The following is a 20,602-nucleotide window of genomic DNA, read 5'->3' on the forward strand; positions in this document are numbered from 1 at the left end:
GGGGTTTACATTATTTTTTTCTACAATCTGTTTACTTTGTTAGAAAAATACCTCCTCAATTATAACTCTCATTAGTCAGTTTAGTTTATAAAATTACTACAAAAGATACATTCAATGGTGCTAGTGTGCTGCCCGCGCGTTGCATGGGCGTAAGCGACACTCCAATACAAAGCTGACAAACTCAATGCGACGAAAAAAAAATACAAACAAATCATGTTCACCTTCGATTCTAAAAATGAAAACCATGGCAGTTACCGTCGGTCACAGACTACTCAAGGTCACCACGACACACGAACAAAAACAAAAACCATGGCAGTTATAAATTTCTTGGATATATTCTTGCACCAATTCTTTTGGGATCAATTTCTTGTAAACATTCTTGCATCAATTCAGTAAAATCTTATGAAATTTATATTTAAGTCTTCTACTATGTGTTATGTGATTCATAGCAGGGGACTGAGGGAGAACAATTATTTTGAAGGCGAAATTTCACTAAAGAGACGAAAAAAAGAGATGGCTTTACCTATAGAATGATAATATATACACACTACATGAGAGCACCCTTAGAAAATACCACCATAACCAAAAAAGAAATACCGCTTCATAAGAAAAGCATAATCTCATCATTTATAAAAAATCATATTACCCTTTTTAGCATCTTAGGTGATTGTAATTGATAACAAACTTGCCACCACAGAATTATAAGTATAATGGTACATCTTAGCAACAACAATGCAATGAGGCATGCTCCAAGGAACACTGAGAAGAGCCGCACGACTTCTTTCACCAAAAAAAGTACAACAACATAAACAGAGACACAAATAGGAAATTAGCAGCAAGCATGTGGGATTAATCCAAGGTACAATAACACAAACGACATCCATGAACAAAAGTCATTCATCTTCAACAACCCTTCCATATATCAATTGAATAAGTGACTCCATGCCATCATCCACTACAAAAGCTTCCTTATATCTTCTCTTACGGCCTTGTTTTACATCCCCACCAACAACTCCTCCAACAGCACTAGAGTCTCCCCCCTTCTTGACTTATGTACCAGTGGAGATAGAGCAATCAAGTGTATCATGAGGAGATTCAACAACCTGAGCAACCTCAACATGTTGAGGCTGTTCCTGAAATGAAAACACAACTGCTTAAGTCAACCAACAATCTTTAGATAAAGCTAATTACCAAGCACACAAAATACCTCACCAAATAAGTCTTCCATCTCATTAGGATACAAAGAAGATCCTCCATGCTAGTTGATGACACCTTGTCATTACGTAATTTTAGATGTATTTTAGCACAAAAATGGAGTTCACAAGGAGACTTGTGCAACAAAAGAGCAGAAAAACTGAAGAAAAAGCGAAGAATGAAAACGTGTCACGATCTGGATAAAACGTGACACGATTTGAGAAGCTTCAGAATGGTTGATTCGACATTTGAAAACGTGGCACGATTGGTAAAACGTGCCACGATTTGGAGAAACCCTAATTTGTTTTCTTGCTCTACAAGGTGAAAACGTGTCACGATTTACTTAAAACGTGACACGATTTGGGCGATATTCTGTGCCTATTTATGCTGAAGTCTATTCCAAAAACAAGGGTGACGAATTCTAGAGAGCAACGTGCGATTTTGCAACTGCAAGGAAGACTAGGAGGACGATTTCTTCATCTTCCAACCACTTTGTGTATGTTTTATTACCTCTAATGATTATGTTATTTGTAAACACTATTATGAGTAGCTAAATTCATTAGAGGTTAGGTCTGAGATGATTCGTTGTAACCCTAATTGAGATATTATGTTGTGAAACTCTATTTATTGTGAATGATATTCTAGTCTTTATTCAATTCAATTGTTCTTAATGCTTTTTATATCCTGATCAAATATAAATATGATTTAGTGAGAATGAATGACTACTGACCATAGCTTTCTACTTAGACCTATTGAATTGTTCTAATAAACATGGTTAGTCAAGGAATGGATAATCGTTTATTAGTGATATTAGGTTAACGTGCTTTAAACCTTCAAAGATTATTAAACCACATAAGGGATTAGGGGCTGTAGTTTAAGAAGAGGGTCCTAACTCAAGGGATTGATTAGGACTATTTTGTTAACTATCGTGGGATTAGAAGATCATTCATACGAATAGGTGCAACATAACAATTAGGGGAACATCGATGATTTGAAAGACCTAAACTCATCTCTCTCTCTCTCTCTCTCTCTCTCTTATTCTTAAAAACCAATTTTATTTTCAGCAATTACTTTTATGCAATCAAACCAATCTACTGCCTAGTGGCAAATCAAAATAACCTTTATACATCCTAAAATACAACGTAGTTGAATTATTGAGATTAAAAACAGTCCTCGTGGGATCGATATTTTTACTACTTCGATAGTATTTGGTGCACTTGCCAAACGTCTATCAAGTTTTTGGCGCCGTTGCCGGGGACTGTTGAATTATTTCAACAAGGCAATTACGTTATAATTTAGGATTTCTGTCTTTTATATTTTTGTATATATATTTATAAAAAAAGAAAAAAAAAATATTATGCTCTTTGTTTTCTTCTAATTGCACTGTGCTACTGAAAAGTTTATCCAAGTTTTGCAGCTATGATAGACAGGTTACTCCTCTATAACACAGAAGAGATTGCTAAGTTGCAGAATGAAAAATATATGCTATCTTTTAAGATCAGAATTTTGGACAACAAAATATCGAGTTGTGGTCATTATGAGGCGAGTCAACCAGGTAGTGATTGTGAAGGGAAGAAAGAGGTGATCAACATCGATTACAATACTCAACTGCAAAATATTTTAGATGATTTCTTGGTGTCAAATCAAGTTTCATTTGAGAAGTTTGATGTTCAGTGTGGTGATCTTGTTGAAAAAGTACATGAGTCTCAAAGGAAGTTGGTTAAGATGGAAACTGAGTGTCACGAGGTTGTGTTGGAAGAAAATCCAAAAGTGAGGAATGTAGATATTTTCTCAAAGTCTAAACCAACAGGGGTTAAGGAAATCACTCGTGTGCAAATGGATGCATGTCCTTCTCTAAGGTGGGAGAGCTTGAATTCCAAAGGTTTAACTGTGAGCGCATGGGAGCATTTACTTCTTTGTTACAAATTCATGGAATTCCTACCAAACAAGAGGAAGAAGAAGGATGATGTGTTCTTTCTGACATATTTGCCACCCTAACAGTGGTTGAAGCGTCAAGCTCAATGACGTAAAAGAAAGCGCTTGGTGGGAGGCAACCCACATTTAGATTTCAGGTAGTATTTCTTATTTCTTTTTATTGTTTTCAAATATTCAAAAATACAAAAAGATTTTAGCTGAAACAGACAGAGGAAGAAAAAAATTTCATGACCAGTACTGTGCAAATCGTGACACGTTTTGGGCAAAACGTGACACGATTTGCCTCCCTTTAAAGCTCCTCTCAAAAAATTTTCTAAGTTAAAAAGGTCCCCATTCGACATTTTCAAAAACGTGTCATGATACTGAAATTGTGACACGAATTTTGGTACCTAAAAATTTTCCTAAGTCTCAAACTGGTGCAATTCGACAATTGGATATCGTGACACGTTGGCCAAAACGTGACACGATTTTTGGGCAAGAAATTTTTCAAAAATGAGCAATCGTGACACGTTTTGCCCAAACGTGACACGATTTTTGGCAGTTTCAAAAATTAAACCGTTACAAAACCAAATCGTGACACGTTTTTGGCCAAACGTGACACGATTTCCCCAGCCCATAAATAAACCTAACACGATTTTCATTCCATTCACTTCCAAAAGTAGCCAAACTCTGCCAAAATTTTCCCAGAATCCTAACCTACGATTTTCTAACCCTTTTCTACCACAAATCTTCATCTTTTCATCTTCCAATCACCAAACCATCACCATCAACCTTCATCTTCACCCACAAACAACCTAAATCCAACATCTCCATCATCTCCACTCCAAACCTAACCCTAATATTCATTTTCCTTCAAACCCTAACCCTAACCATGGTTGAGACCCGCAACAAAGGCAAGTCCCAAGCCACATCCCAACCAGCCAAAAAGGCCAAAATAGCCCCCAAACGTAAACAACCCGTTAAACCTAGCCCTAACACCGCACCACCACCTTCCATAAACCACCGGTTTTACAATAATGCTGCTCGTGACCGTTTCAAGGACATCCGAGGCTATAGGGTGATCCCAGAGAGAGGTTTTGATTTCACCAAACTCATCTCTAACCCTGAGTTCCATCAAGTGATCACTGAGAGAGGGTGGGAGTCCCTTGTTAGTATGATTTTCGAGCAGGCCAACAAAACTATTGGGATAGAATTCTATTCCAATGCTAGGTATATGGGGAGGAAGTATGTGTCCTATGTGAGGGGGAAGGAGATAGACTATAGCCCGGAGAGGATTAATCAGTTGCTGGAGATTGTGCCACCAGAGACTTGTGATGTGAAGAGGAGGATGGAGGAGTGCAAGAATTGGGATGATGATAGGTGGGAGGAGTTGCTAATGCAGATTTGTGTTGAAGGTGCTAAGTGGCATGGAGGGTCACATATGCTGTTGAGGGCTGACTTCAAGCCCCATGCAAAGGCGTGGGCATCTTTTGTGGTGCAAACTATTGAGGGCACCTCTTGTACTTCAGAGATTCCGCTGCCCCGCTTATTGACGCTGTCTGCTATTCTTGATGGTTCACCCATCAATGTTGGTGAGTTGATTGCCAACAATATTTATATGTTTGCTTCAGGTACTAAGAAGGCACTCCCTCACTTGAGCCTTATCAATTGGCTTTGTGAGGAGGAGGAGTGCGATTTGTTTGCTAATGACTTGAGTGCAGCAATGATGAAGCCCATCACCGACACTTACATAGATGGCTTTGTCAAGGATTATCATGACCGCATGCATGCTATCATGGTTGCCGAGGCAGCAGCAGCAGGACAGCCACAGCCGCCACCACCACATCAGCCACAGCCACCACCTCAGAGTCAGACTTTTCATGGAGAGGGGAGCAGTCAGCAGGTTACCTATGCGCCTATTCATCCGATGATGCTGGACTATATGTTCGGCCATGCCAACTGGATGAATGAGGTGTCAGATCAGGAGTATTGGAACCGTCCGAGGTTTGGTCAGGAGTTCACTGAGGAGGTCTGCCTCAACAGGAGGAAGATGACTGGGTCTTTCGAGCGCTTTGATGGGTCCGAGGAGGCTATGGACCATTACTTTGATGTCACGAGAGGTCGAGCTCAGGATAGAGAGCAGGAGATCCGAGCTGACTTTGCTGCTGGTGGAGCTCAGTCGAGGCAACACTTCGGGGAGGATACCTATGCAGAGGAGGACCCCAACACTTGGATTTCGGAGGACCAGATGCATGATTGAGTGGGCTACTGATGGCCCATTCTTTTGTATTTTTCTATTTTTGTTTCAGCACTTTGGTTATGTAACTTTAATTTTATGTTTGAACAATTTTATTTACTTTGGTGATGTGTAACTCGGTTTTACCCCCCCCCCCCCCCCCCCCCCCCCGTTTATGTAATTATTCCTGCACTTGTTTATTATTGATGAATTTGTTTGTTTAGTTGACTTTTTACAGTTTGATAACAAATAGCTGTTCAAGTGGTATTCCAAAAGTTCTAAAGGTGGGGTGACTTGATTCAAAGGCGAAGTGTACGGCTGTAAAGATAGGTAGTCACAACTCCCAGAAATCTCAGCCATAAGGTTCATTGCCATATTTTGTTTTTCAATTTACTTATATTTAGATTAGTTTTCCATGCAACTACATTTCTAGAACTTGCATTGTTTCTCTATTATTGATTGGTCTTTGTTAATTACACACTGAGGCAAAAGTGCTTGGTCCTGTGAGCCTTTTGAAGCCTACCCTGATTTTAATTGTTAAATTTTATCCTTTTCTTAGCCACTTTGAGCCGGTAGGATTAGAACTTTTTGTTCGGTGACAAACTACATTACAAACTTAGAGACTTTTAGGATTTGTCCCTTATTGTTTTCTGAGTTAGGCATTGTAGAATGTTGCTTAAAATTAAGTTTGGGGTTGCTATTAGAATTTGCAACCAATTAAGTTTGGGGTGGGGGTACTAGAGAATAAGAGAACAAAAAAAAAAAAATATGTCATGCAAAATGCAAAAATACACTCAAAAATTGGTGTATGAAAAAAAAATGAAAATGAATGATGAAAAAGGGACCAAACTTTGAACATCCGAGTAACTTCAAACTCGATTGTCCCTAATGTTAAAAATATTCTCTAGTTCCTTTGCATTGATTGTTATTCCACAAGGTGAATGATTGTAGGATTGAATTTGTGCTTTAATTTCCGTAGGAATGCCTAACTCAAATTTTGTGTAGCCTACTTATCCAAATATGTCCCACCTTTCACCTAAGCCCCGTTATAACCCTAAAGACCTCAAAAGTGTGTAATGATATTGACTTTGATTGATGTTTAGAAACTTTTCAAGCGTATGGTAATATGTAGACCTGCATGTCGACTGGTAGAATCCTATTTCAATTATTTGCGTGGAGTTGTGAATTGGTGGATGCGTACAAGTCACACTAGCTCATCTTTAGCTAGTAAGGTGTTGAACTTTTTGGGTACTACTGCTTGAATAGGTAATTGTTATTTTACTGTCGATTGTCAGCTTTGCAAGTAAATTCCTTGAGGACAAGGAATGGTTTAAGTTTGGGTTTGTGATGACACCTTGTCATTACGTAATTTTAGATGTATTTTAGCACAAAAATGGAGTTCACAAGGAGACTTATGCAGCAAAAGAGCAGAAAAACTGAAGAAAAAGCGAAGAATGAAAACGTGTCACGATCTGGATAAAACGTGACACGATTTGAGAAGCTTCAGAATGGTTGATTCGACATTTGAAAACGTGGCACGATTGGTAAAACGTGCCACGATTTGGAGAAACCCTAATTTGTTTTCTTGCTCTACAAGGTGAAAACGTGTCACGATTTACTTAAAACGTGACACGATTTGGGCGATATTCTGTGCCTATTTATGCTGAAGTCTATTCCAAAAACAAGGGTGGCGAATTCTAGAGAGCAAAGTGCGATTTTGCAACTGCAAGGAAGACCAGGAGGACGATTTCTTCATCTTCCAACCACTTTATGTATGTTTTATTACCTCTAATGATTATGTTATTTGTAAACACTATTATGAGTAGCTAAATTCATTAGAGGTTAGGTCTGAGATGATTCGTTGTAACCCTAATTGAGATATTATGTTGTGAAACTCTATTTATTTTGAATGATATTTTAGTCTTTATTCAATTCAATTGTTCTTAATGCTTTTTTATATCCTGATCAAATATAAATATGATTTAGTGAGAATGAATGACTACTGACCACAGCTTTCTACTTAGACCTATTGAATTGTTCTAATAAACATGGTTAGTCTAGGAATGGATAATCGTTTATTAGTGATATTAGGGTGCTTTAAACCTTCAAAGATTATTAGACCACCTAAGGGATTAGGGGCTGTAGTTTAAGAAGAGGGTCCTAACTCAAGGGATTGATTATGACTATTTTGTTAACTATCGTGGGATTGGAAGATCATTCATACGAATAGGTGCAACATAACAATTAGGGGAACATCGATGATTCAAAAGACCTAAACTCATCTCTCTCTTATTCTTAAAACCAATTTTATTTTCAACAATTACTTTTATGCAATCAAACCAATCTACTGCCTAGTGGCAAATCAAAATAACCTTTATACATCCTAAAATACAACGTAGTTGAATTATTGAGATTAAAAACAGTCCTTGTGGGATCGATATTTTTACTACTTCGATAGTATTTGGTGCACTTGCCAAACGTCTATCACTAGTAAAAAACAAAATCATAACATAACCAAAATAATCAAAACATTAAAACACAAAAAAACACTTGAATAAAACAGCAACCTGCATTGTGCATTGCATAAACCTACCAAGGACATCAACACATCACAAGTATCCTGTGCAACCATCATTGACACACAATCACTAAGAAGGAAAATAGTTTCCTTCTCATTGTTACCAACCCGTATCTTTACTCTAAACTTGGGATCAAAGTGAGTGGCATTCTCAGGAAGCCACATATCAATTCCCTCTTCAACTCTAAAGTAGCAACCAATAACAATGAAAACTTCTTCATCATTTGAAGAACATAAATCATTAAATTTTGTTATTGTCTGGTCTTCAACAAAATCAGCAAGTCTACTGTCATACCCCAAATTTTGACCACTTTTTTCTGTTTTTTTAAGTTTTTATTCGCATTTTAAAAACCGTTTATTTTGATCGTATCAGTCGAAATTTCGGCAGAGAAGTATTTTAAAATACCTCATTTGGTTACCGATAGAGACTTTTTCTTTTTTTAGTTGTTATTATTACTTTATTTTTGTTATTTTATTTTATTTGTTTCTTTATAATTTTCTTTTTTGTCCATTTTTATCTCTCTTCTTTTCATTTTGTCACTCACGTGACATTTTTTTTATTTATTTATTTAAAACTTTGGTCCTTAGTCAAATTTTAGTCAAGCAGAGTCCATTTCAGTCCAAGTCTGATCCAAGCAACAGGGGTATAATGGTACTGTGCCAGAGGGACACCTCATCAAAACTTCCTGCAAGAAAACCCTAATTCATAGCTATAAATAGCAGCATTTATTACTGCTCTGGGGGGAGACTCTGACAACACTGACAGCCGCAGCTACTAATTAGAAACCCTAATTTCCACTTTTCTTCACTCTTTCCAGAATCAAACAGCAAAAAAAAACGCCAAGAACACATGAACATTTTTTTTCCAGAATCATTCATTCACCTAATAACAACAATATCACACTGATTTTCGAATCCACATCTATCACCACAAATCAAAGATGATTTCAGAATAAACAACAACACCCAAATCTGAAACACTGTTCATTCCGTCCACTGTTCACGCAAACAACAACAAGTATCACAAAGTTTAAATTCACTCAAATCTTCAGCAACAAGCTCGGATTCGAACTTGAAGAAGGGAAGAAACTCAACACAAACCGAAACGTGCAGATCCAATAGCAAATCGGAACGTTTGAAGTTTTCCGAAGACTCACCTTAGCGGATCTACAAGAGGTAATAACTCGGTTTCTCCGTGTGACGTTTTGGCGTTTTTTTTGTATGTTTCTGTTCGAATATTTGAAGCTAGATCTAGGCTTTGGTGTGTAGTTTTTGAAAATTTTGTTTGTGGATTTGAATAGAGGAAGATGACAGGTTTTGAAACATGTAAAAAATTTTAAGTTCGGCGGAGTTTGAAACTCCGACGCGGTGTTGCCACCACCGGCCACAACGCTGGAATGAGTAATTCACCGGAGAAGATGGTGGTTGGGGGGCGCTGCTGTTTTTGTTTGTTCAGTAGAGAGAAGAGAGCATACACTCTTTGTTGAAGTAGTAGTGAGAGGGTTTTAGGTTCCAAATGAATTTTAACAGCAACTCATGCTTTTATACTACCCACACACTTGACCTGTTTCAATCTAGCTTGAACCGATCCACTATTAACCCAGGCTCATCCATTTACTCTTGAGTTTTTTTAAAATCACTACAGTTTTGCTAACTAACACCACTGTTTTCATCTTGACACCCCCCTGTTCTCTTAAAAAAAATCCCATGCGCATCAATATTTCTTCATTGCTTTTTTTTTTTTTTTTGAAGGAATTTCTTCATTGCTTTTGTTGTCATTTTTTTTTAGTTTAACATATTAATTTTTAATTACGATCTCATGTGTTTAATTAGTGTTCTAATCTTTTTCTCTATATCATGCATTTGCTTTGATTTATCTAAGGATGTAATCGTTATCTCATGCATTTTAAGTGTTTTTTTACTTCATAATTTTTCTTGTTGATTTCGCTTTACTTCATGCATTGCTTTAAAAAAATTTAACATCATGCATTCTATTCTAGTATATGATGCTTTTAAATTTCTTATTATCTTGTCATGTCATAATTGCTTTAATACTCTCATGCATTTCCTTTTCCTCTTGCAATTTATTTAAATTCCATGATAATTAGTGTGTATTTTAGGCATTGATGTAATTTATTTTTTGAGCATTTTTATTTCTTGCTTTAGAATGCCCCTAGGACGGTATGTAATAATGTAGTAATTACACAAGCACCGACACTTGCACCAACACTATCACTTTATTTATCGCTTTACGCTCGCTTTAGTTTTCACGTTATACGCTAGCTTTCCGTTAATTAGAAAAATCATTTTCATCTCAAAAAATCAAATAAGCAAAAATCAAATCCTTTTCTTAATAAACCTTGGATCCAAATCCAAGAGATTTTTCCTTTATTTTCTTAATCAAATTTTCAATGAAGCTTTAATTAAAATTAGACTAAATTTCTCAAATAAAATTGAACCAACTTCACACCATTTTATTCTTCTATACCTTGAGGTCTCGCAACCCTTCTCAAAACCATTTTCAAAAATAATTAAAATCAACCTAACCCACAAAAATATTTTTAAGAGTGAACTACGACGGTTTTGATCCCTTTTAAGGGTACGTAGGCAGAGGCTTTAATCCTTTCAAATCGATCAAATAAAAATAACCAAAACTCCAACTTCTCCTCCCTCCATTCTTTCACTTCAACTTTAAACAATAAATTTTCAAATAAAAATGAAGTTAGAAAGAGGTTCTCACGGAGTACCGTGAACGACGCGGGTGCCTAACACCTTCCCGAATCGTAACCGACCCCCGGATCCAAAAAGGGTTTTTCAATCTCTTTTTCCCTTCCCAAGAATAAAATCGAGCAAGTCCGGTAGATTGAAGGTTCAAGTCCAATCAATGGCTTGACACCCGAAAATCTTGGTCTACACCTACTCATTCTCAAATCATGGAACCAAAGAAACACAATCAAAGCAAGATACCAATCAAAATAGCAACGTGTTCTGCACCTAATGGCTATGAGATGAGCATTGTGTGATATATATAAAATTCATAACTCGGTGGGGAGGGAAAACACCATTCAAACAATGAATATAATAATAAAAGTCATTAAAAAGACATAAATTTTTCAGTAAAAACAAACCAGACAACATCAGAGGCAACTCGGGAGGTCAAAGTAGAGGTATTAACTGGCTTTCTTGGGATAAATTGTCTATGCACAAGAATGATGGAGGTATGAGTTTCAAAAATCTACCTACATTTAATCTAGCTATGTTAGGAAAACAGGGCTGGAGACTTATGACAAATCCTGATTCTTTGGTAGCTAGACTTTACAAGGCAAGATATTATCCTAGGTGCAATTTCTTTGAGTCGACTTTAGGACATAAGCCTAGCTTTGTATGGCGAAGCATATGTAACTCTAAATTTATTCTCAAAGCTGGAAGTAGATGGAGGATAGGCGATGGTGATGATATCTCAGTTTGGTATGACAAGTGGATTGCAAATGATATTACATTTATCCCACATGCTGATGGAGATTTCCCTTTAGCTGATCTAAGAGTCTCAGATTGCATGCTACATGACCGCAAGGAATGGAATTTACCTTTCCTGCAGTCAATTTTTGATCACCAGGTGGTTGAACATATAGTGAAGACACCGCTCTACCCATCAGTGATAAAAGATCGACTCATCTGGAAAAAAAGAAAATCATGGCGAATACTCTGTTCGTAGTGCATACCGTTTTTGTGTGCAAGAATTACTTGATACATCCCATTTCAAGGTACAAGGCTCTTGGAATCTAATTTGGAAGCTCAAGATTCCTCCAAAGGTAAAAAATTTTATTTGGCGAATTTGTAGGAATTGCTTACCAACTCGTGTACGTCTAAAAGATAAAGGAGTCACATGCCCTATGAATTGTACACTGTGTACGGTGAGCAATGAGGATACACTTCATTTATTTTTTCAATGTCCAAGTAGCTTAAATGTTTGGCTTACTTTTCATCTATCTTTATTTTGATACAACAATATCTGGATAGCAAGAATATTATCTTCAAAGCATTACAGGATTTATCTAAGGATGATGCAGATTTATTTTGTTGTGTGTTGTGGAGTATATGGAAACAAAGAAACAACAGAGTGTGGAATGAGGTAATTGATGCTCCAGTTTATGTTGTCGAGAGAGCAAAAGTTATGCTTCATGATTGGAAAGATGCACGTAGGATTTGTAATACATCTTGCACACATCTACGACAAGAAGGAATTGTGAAATGGATCAAACCAGCTGAAGGAAGATTTAAGTGCAATATTGATGCTTCTTTCTCCCAACTTTCTAATAGAGTGGGAATAGGAGTTTGTATAAGGGATGATACAAGCACTTTTGTTTTGGCAAAAACTGAGTGGTTTACTCCAGTCTGTGAGGTACACGTTGGCGAAGCTCTTGGACTATTATCAGCTATAGAATGGGTTCATCACCTACAATTAGGACATATCGATTTTGAGCTTGATGCTAAAAAAGTGGTGGATAGTTTTTCATCTGCACATCAGGATGTTACAGAATTTGGGATGATTATTCATAATTGTAAAACTATCTTTGAACAATACTATGTCAACTCTAGTGTCGAGTTTGTGAGGAGACAAGCAAATGAGGCAGCCCATAGATTAGCTAAGGCGGCCACATCCTCAGCTAGTTTCCAAATTTTGGTAGAAATACCAGATTGTATTGAACACATTTTAAGTAATGAAATGATATAAGTTTCTTTCCTTCAAAAAAAAAAACATCAGAGGCAACTCTGAAAACCAAATAGATGCAGACAAACAATTTTTAGACTATAACATAAACTGGGAAACATACAAATGTATCAAACGATTTCCCTATTCAGCAAGGGGACAAACACAAGCAAGGATTATGAATTTACTAATTTACAAATCACTAACAATTAATAGTATAGTATTTTAAACATGATTAAACCACATAGCAGATATGAAGTTTTCTTAGTTAAGAAATTGTTCCAGATTGAATCTTAGGCGATGTGCATATCTCCTATTCCATATCAACACACATAACAATTCATCAACTAAATAAACATGAGCAACTAATATAAAAAAACTAACCATCTTTGAATATAGTCCTAATAGAACACAACCAGCAAAACAATCACCAAGCCATGTCCAAATTCTAATTCTATTACATCTTGTAAACCTCCCCTTCCAACAACTTCTTCTGGAAGACTTATAACAATTGTTTTCTAACAGTAGCATGAAGCTTGGCACCCTAACATAAAAACCACAAAACAAATCCCATCAGGAAGAAGAAGAAAAAAAAGAATCAACCTGACATACAGTTAAATCATCAATAAAGTAATTTCATAAAATACCTTGTGATCAATCAAGACCATCTCCAGCGAGTTAGTTTCATCAGGCTTGAGAAATACAGGAACTTCCCACATCCTAAGAACACGCACCTTGATCCTCCAATTCTCACAACCAGGAACAATGTCAGCCAAACAATCAAATGATTTTTCCATCAGAGGAAGAACCTAAAACTCAATTGAGGATGAAACCAAACAACAAAGACAGCAAGAAGCTTTAGGTTTTTTTCAATCACAGATGGAAACCTGCTCCGCTCAAATCACAAACACATCCTTATATAGTCCTCAAAACAGAGGGGTACAATAGAGATATTAAGTAAAATTACACCCTACCCTAGACAATTTCTGCGATGAATCCACCAAATCTTTAAAAGTTTGAAACAAACCTGCTAATCACCGACAATACCACATACACACAAAAAATTTGAATTTCCTGTCGGCCATCAACCAATAGCATTAAGGATTTTGGAACGCTGAACTAAATACATCTTCTACAATTCAAGAAAAGGGAAAAAGACAAATTAGAAGACCCTTTAAGCAAAAAGAATGAGACAAACCTGACAACAACAGACCAAAAAATTGGAAGGAAGACGCTATCACCAAAAATGAAATTCAACAGTAAAGAGAGAGACTATTCTCTCTTGTAAGAGTTATTGATTGGTCAATTATTCTTTGGGTGCCCTTTTCACTCTCTACCTGATTTAAGTATTTAGAATATGCAAATTTACCCGCTGGTTCACCTGGTCGCTGTGGGAATACACCCTCCGGTCACTGTTATAAGCAAAAGTTTGCATTTTAGATTCATTCATTAAATGATGTATGTGGTCTACAATAAAGACCATATACATCATTAATTGAATGAACCTAAATTGTAAACTTTTGCTTATAATAGTGACCGGAGGGTGTTGTCTTTAGACATAACCTGCACGACATAGATTCGAATCTGGCAAACAATTTACATGGTGATTGTGATGATGATTATGAATGAATATGATATGATTCAAACATATGAGGTATTATAAAATACCTCTCTTTTGATCGTCGAAGTGTTTATTTTTTTGGGTTATGCTAACAAGTGTCATTGCTCTTCCCAAGTGCACTTGTTAAGAAGCTAAAAATGGAAATAAGTGATAAATTCAAGGTAAAAAAAGTTAATTTTTAGAGTTTAGAGGTATTAAATGCACCATTACCAAGATTAAAGTTTTTTTGGTTGGACTTCTTAATAAGTGCTCTTAGAGCATCCACAATGGAGACCCTCAATTTTGAGGTTTTAAATGGGTCACACATAGACACATCACTTTTTAATAATTTTTTAATAATAGTACTTAATAGGTACTCAACCACTCCAATGGTGATCCTCTAACAAAGGGTCTAATAGGGTCCCACAAATATTATTTAATAGCCTTGAAAATTATTATTTTAATAAAAAGTGATGTGGGCCCATTTAAGAATGGGGGTCTTAAGTTAGACCTTGGATCTTTTAAGACCTCCAATTTTTTTTTCCACAATGGAAGTACCTATTAGGTACCAGGTCTTAAATGGTGAAGACCTCACCATTGCACTTGTTGTTAGCATTTCCCTTATTTTTTTTAACATGAAATTATTTTGTGGTAATGTGCAAAGTGCAAACAATGTTCTCATTTGTGTCTTTTCAAAAAAAAAAAAAATCTCAGTTGTTTCCTACCATTGAACTACCACATTTTTCCTATAGAAACTTTGTTTTTGCATGACAATTAATATAAAATAAAAATAGAATGTCAATCAAAATTAAAATTAAATAAGCCACTTAACAACAAAACTCATTTTTTTGTCACACAAAAGACATCAAAGCCTTAAACGTTCAAGAATACAATAAACTGCAAAGATCATAGGGTTACAACCACGACCCTATAGGAATGAAGCATTAGATCCTAGATTTTTTAAATTCATCATCATTATTATTAGGTCCTAGAATCCATAGCAATAAGTGTACTAAGATTATATGGGTGCATGTAATCGGTAGTTCCAGTCATAAATTTATCAACGATTAGTCTATTGGCTCTTTCTGATGGATGAAAGGGGTCCCAAAATGCATAAAGATCTCTATTAGGGCACAAGTTAGAAGCTGGAGTACATAGTCCAACTCCATTGTATGGTCCTTGACCACAACATGCATGTTTTGATGTTTCAAATCCTGCATATATAAAAAACCAAAAATAGTGATGAATACTTTCAAATTGAATAATTAGATTGCATAGAAATTGTTTCACTAAGCATGCACTTCTTCATTTACTATACCAACAAAAGTTTGTGGAAAAAAAAAGACCTATTTTCTTAGATGTTTAGGTGAATAGAATAAATGTTTTTTCAATGAGCATGGTCCAGTGCAATCTTGACTATAATTGATACATTACTACTACATATTAGGAATGGTCCCTTTGGTCCCCAAAAAAAAAAAAAAAGGAATGGTCCCTTTGGTCCCCAAAAGTCAATTTCCCCCACACCATTTAACATGATTGCAACATAATCCATTTGAATAGTGGTTGTGGTTATTACAATTAGTCATTCATAAATATCTTCTTACTATATATTGAACCATATAGGTCCCAACCCATGAGCTCGACTGACACATGCACAAGGCCATTGCTCTAGTGGCCATCTTACCTTTTTTAACAGTGTTACGGTGGATTTGTCGAAATTAACCTAAGCCATCGTGAATTTGCAAAATTTGTATAATACATATATGATATAGCAGAGTAGATTTTATCAAATTTTCGATGAACCATTGTAACTGCGACAAATTCACTTTGCTACTACTAAAAAGACATGTAGTTTTTGCAAAATCACAAAATAATGCTAGTGGTCTACACTAACCAGGTTGAATATAAATTCATTATATGGACTAACTATATTATCTTGAACGAGTTGGGTCAAACCTACATTTTTTTTGTCAAATCCAAAATATTACGTGGATAGGTTTGGGTCAAGTGGCATAAACATCTTTTAAAATTTTCAATAAGAAAGTAACTTCATAACATTTTATTTTAGGAAAACTCTCACTTAATATATAAAATGTTATAACTTTAAATTATGACAATTGAACTAAATTGAAATATTTTTCCTATTCAACACTTAAATTACACACTTAAATCCATGTCTTAAGCTACATTCACAAAATAACAAATCCAAGAAATCCATAATTTGTGTCACAATGAGTTGATCGGTTTGACCCATCTCCACAAACACCCCTAATCATAATTGATCTACTTGCTACAACATTAAATGGATCCAAATAGCTACATTTAGTCAAATCTCATCTACTATCTCAAGATCTTAGGAGAACCAAGTTAATGATCCTAGCCACCAAGAGCTAAACATATTAATTAGACTTAAAATAAAAGACAAAACTCTAGGTAGGTAACAAATTTTTGGCTATACTGAATTTAACCTTCTAACTAACATGACTAGGGCTGGACCTAACAATTTAAATCTAGCATATGAACATAGTACATAGGAAAAAACATATGTTGAACCAATAAATGAATAATTGTGTTTTAAATTATTACTACTATGATTATTACTAAAGCTGCAAAAGTTTAACCAAATTAAGATTGGAAATATACCGTATGCTTGTGGATTAGAAACGAAATCCAAATGCATAGCAAATGCATTTGCATAGATGAACACATGATTAGGACCACCAATTTCAGCATTGAGTTGATTAATCAATTGAACAAGTTGAGGATTGAACAAGTTAGTAGCTGTTTGAAGAGGAACACCACACTCTCCATTTCTACCTTGCATAGCCAATTCTGCTGGCACACAACCTAGTGGTCCCGTTCCTGTCACCAAAACTCTTCTTGCTCCCAATTCATATAGATTCTGTATGCATTTAATTCAATGTTATAACACAATTGGTATGAATTGTTGGCTAGATTTTGAAATAATATAATAATTGATGTACGGATTGGAAAAAATAGAGGGATATGTAAGAGCATTAATTCAACATTTTTACTATATGGTTATATTTGGTGGTGGACTTTATGTGGATTTTAATATTAATCGGCATAATATGTGCTGCTTTCAACAACCAATTGAATCTTACCGTTACATGCTTGCCAAACATTAATTAACTCATCTACTATACCAAAAAAAACACATTTAATTCCTAATTAACCCTCATAAAAAAATATATATTTCATATTTATGCTAAATTATCATTTATGAATTCAACTGCTACACTAGTTTGTAGCTTTTAGAGAAGTGATAAAAACACAACCACATATTGAAATAAAATAGATCTTCTTCTAACATTATCTTTAGGAATGTTGGGTGAAAAAATAATCTTTTTTTTTTTTTATTTTTTTTAGAAATGTTGGGTGAAAAAAGAAGCTTTTTTTTTTTTTTTACTAAAAAGAAGCTTTTTTTTTTTTTTTGGTGGTGGCCGGGATTTTAACTCCAGACCTTGCATATATTATGCATTGATATACCAACTGAGCGAAGCTCACAAGGACGAAGAAGCTTTTATATTAAGGGTAATGTTAACCGGTGTCCCTGAGACACCGGTTACGGAAGCAAATATAGTAACATCACATTAGAACTTGTGCATTCAACTAATTAAAAGTCAAAAAAGTATTTCTTTTAATTTAAAATTTTCTTTTTTTGGTTTCCTTAACCAATGCTCCAGAGGCACCGGTTAACATAACCCTTTTATTAACTATATAGCTAATATTTTATACAAAATATCTCTACTACTTGTATCAAAGCCCAATTTAAAGGTTCTTTACTCAAACTAAAAAATAAATATTAGTAGGTTTTTTTATAAGGAAAATACTATAGGTCTCATTAACTCTTAAACCAACTTTGAATGTGTTCTTACCATTCAACTGTTTTTATATATATGGTGACTTTGACCAAATATATTAGGGCTTAGGAGCAGCCTATGACCCAAAAAGTGTGATGTAACAACGTAATAAATCTCAAATAATTTGTCAAAGAATAAATAAACTACAAATAAAAAACAACAATAGATTTGCACAAAAAAAACAATATAATAATGAAAAAATTTAAGAACAAAATAAATGATGAAAATTAAACAAAGGGAAGTACATAAGGATAGGAACATACCATAAGAATTTTGCGATACTCAGAAATGAGGAAGACAACATAATCAGGAAGAGCATATTCACGAGATCTGGCTGAGTAGGGAACCAAATAATAGTTGTTCACAAAATCATTCCCACCTAAAGTTATTAGGGTTAATGCTTGATTCACTAATTTTTGTGCCTCACTTTCTCCAATTAGTGCACTAACCCTCTGCTGGTACTGTTTAAAGTATGCTAATTGGGCAGTAATTCGGATTATATTAATCTGCAAAATTATATTTAGATAATTAGATACAAAGAGGAATAGTAGTAGTTCAGTGTCACAATATGATTTCTTTCATTACACAGGTAAATTTAAGGTTTCTTTGCATTATGCCATCATTATATGTAGTAGTATCTCTTTTCATTTTATACCAAATTCGTAAATTTTTATTGTGTATTTGGTCCAAATTTCAGATAAAATTTTGGATCAAATACATCGATTTTTATCGAACAAACTTTCATTTAAAATAAGAATGAGTAATTAAGAAATCAATATCTAGTCACTTTCAATTTGTTGTTGTTCTCAAAGTTTTGTACACGTACGGAATATTGAACTTAACTTCTTTTCATGTTAAAGCAATTACATTTAGCACACATGGTCTTAAGTGAGAGGTCACATTTTCAATCTATATCATTCAATTCTTCACCTTCAATTTTGAACACACTCTCCCTAAATGTATGATCCAAAAATTAATTTTCGTGTCTTATATGATATTGATTTTCAAATTTTTAATGGTATTAATATTTTTCTTACTACAATATCCCTAATTATATTGTTTTTTTTTTTGTTTTTGTAAATCAATACATACAATTGATCTGAAAAAATAAGTTATTAAATTAACTTTCTATCACTTATCTTGAAAAAAATAATATAATTTATCAACAAATTTAATACTACTTCTAAGTTTCTTAATTCAACTTCTCAGAGAAAAAAAACTTTTTTTAATTCAAGTGATTTCAAGAAAATCATTTTTTTAAGGAAGAAAATCATATATATTTAGGAACAAATGTACCAATAGTATAAGATATGGAGTTTAGGTTAAAAAACATGAACATGAGAAAATTAATTGCTGTGTTAACCGTGAAAGGAAAATTCTAGTTTTTTTCTGTGTTAAAAAAAAAACTTTTTTATTTATAAATTATATGCAACTTACAAACTGAACTCCAGTGTCATTGAGAATTCCAATCCCAGCAGAAGCAAAGTTAGCACCAACAAGTAACCTCTCACCATCAAGCTCTGGACTCAAATATGGTAATGTAGGCTCTGACCCAATTTTTTCACCTATCACATTCATAATATATGGTCAATTAATTAAAACATGCCCTAAAAAATATATTAGATGAAAGCTAGTTATATATACTATATATATATAATTAAAAGTTATAATCATAAATATAAAAATAATAATAAATAAATGAGGTAGCACTCAACTAATAAGGTCAGGCATGTTGAGGCCATTGGAGAAACGACCAGAAGCTCTATGAGTTTGAGAATCAATTCCATAAGGATATGAATCAGCACGAGCAGTAGTGGCTAGGAAGTTATTATTTCCATTGTCCACAAGAGAATCACCAAACACAAAAAATGCTCTTGCTTCAATTTGTTGAACACCAATGCTCAAGGTGATCAACACACAAAGAAATATTGAAGGAATAATATTCATTTGGTTTTTTTGTTCCATTGGAATTAATGTCTCAAAGAAATTAACCCAACTTGCTAGTGAGTGGTGAGTGTGCATATGAACGAGGAAGTTAGGTCACTTATATATAGTGCTCAATTATTGTGATATTGTTTTTGTTTTTATTTTTTGGTACAAATTGATATATTGTTTTAATAATTATAATTAATATAGTTATGGAGTGTCTAGTGTCTTTTGGCCAGAATTAATATCAATAAAAAAATCGGTTGAACACACAAGGTGGTTTCTTGGATCTGACTCTCCTATAGTAGGAAAATCCCACATTCACGCATTGACGATATCAATGACCATTTGCTCAATATCAGGCAATTTAAATTTAAGCTCAATACTTAGATCGTCTAATCTTGATTGAACAATCACCGATGTTCCGAGTGCGTGCGTGAATGCAAGATCTCCTGACCGCATGGAATTCATGTGTGTGATCCTCCCTTTCCATCGAGTTTTCTCTATACTTAAAGTGATCAAATTTTACCAGTAATGGATTGTTCCAAGTGGCAAGGGA

The 20,602-nt window shown here is 34.7% G+C and overlaps 2 protein-coding genes across 10 annotated transcripts; both read right to left on the reverse strand.

Annotated features, from left to right (window-relative positions):
* Positions 1 to 600: 600 nt before the first annotated feature.
* On the reverse strand, positions 601 to 13,944 carry LOC146926740 (uncharacterized). Of its 9 annotated transcripts, XR_015005484.1 has the most exons (6): positions 13,716 to 13,929; positions 13,281 to 13,558; positions 13,018 to 13,177; positions 7,912 to 8,205; positions 1,213 to 1,258; positions 601 to 1,133 (listed from the first exon to the last, which is right to left on the reverse strand). XR_015005484.1 is itself a non-coding variant. In XM_085700233.1 (4 exons), exons 1-4 carry the CDS (start codon positions 10,844 to 10,846, stop codon positions 1,050 to 1,052), a joined length of 411 nt encoding a protein of 136 aa, XP_085556359.1. In that variant the 5' UTR covers positions 10,847 to 11,884; the 3' UTR covers positions 601 to 1,049. The 9 variants fall into 9 exon arrangements, 1 of the variants encoding a protein (XP_085556359.1); XR_015005481.1 differs by having other exon boundaries at positions 7,938 to 8,205; positions 13,281 to 13,944; XR_015005480.1 differs by having other exon boundaries at positions 13,281 to 13,944.
* Positions 13,945 to 15,041: 1,097 nt separating this feature from the next.
* Positions 15,042 to 20,136, reverse strand: LOC146926741 (GDSL esterase/lipase At5g33370-like). Its single transcript, XM_085700234.1, has 5 exons — positions 19,833 to 20,136; positions 19,555 to 19,682; positions 18,381 to 18,623; positions 16,877 to 17,135; positions 15,042 to 15,447 (listed from the first exon to the last, which is right to left on the reverse strand). Exons 1-5 carry the CDS (start codon positions 20,080 to 20,082, stop codon positions 15,215 to 15,217), a joined length of 1,113 nt encoding a protein of 370 aa, XP_085556360.1. The 5' UTR covers positions 20,083 to 20,136; the 3' UTR covers positions 15,042 to 15,214.
* Positions 20,137 to 20,602: the final 466 nt, after the last annotated feature.

This window comes from Medicago sativa, chromosome 4 (genome assembly GCF_051527215.1).
Source record: "Medicago sativa cultivar Bolivia chromosome 4, Bolivia_mono, whole genome shotgun sequence".
Classification (NCBI taxonomy): domain Eukaryota; kingdom Viridiplantae; phylum Streptophyta; class Magnoliopsida; order Fabales; family Fabaceae; genus Medicago; species Medicago sativa.

Bases quoted from the DNA above. Each gene is read 5' to 3' on its own strand.
- LOC146926740 (XM_085700233.1), bottom strand. The intron at 1,259-7,937 runs GTAGGTTTATGC...GTCATCAACTAG, and splicing joins GTGATGTGTTGATGTCCTTG to CATGGAGGATCTTCTTTGTA. The intron at 1,134-1,207 runs GTATTTTGTGTG...TTTTCATTTCAG, and splicing joins TGGAAGACTTATTTGGTGAG to GAACAGCCTCAACATGTTGA.
- LOC146926741 (XM_085700234.1), bottom strand. From the start codon at position 20,082: ATGGAACAAAAAAACCAAATGAATATTATTCCTTCAATATTTCTTTGT. The intron at 18,624-19,554 runs GTAAGTTGCATA...ATAATTTTGCAG, and splicing joins ATGACACTGGAGTTCAGTTT to ATTAATATAATCCGAATTAC. The intron at 15,448-16,876 runs GTATATTTCCAA...TTATATATGCAG, and splicing joins TTCTAATCCACAAGCATACG to GATTTGAAACATCAAAACAT.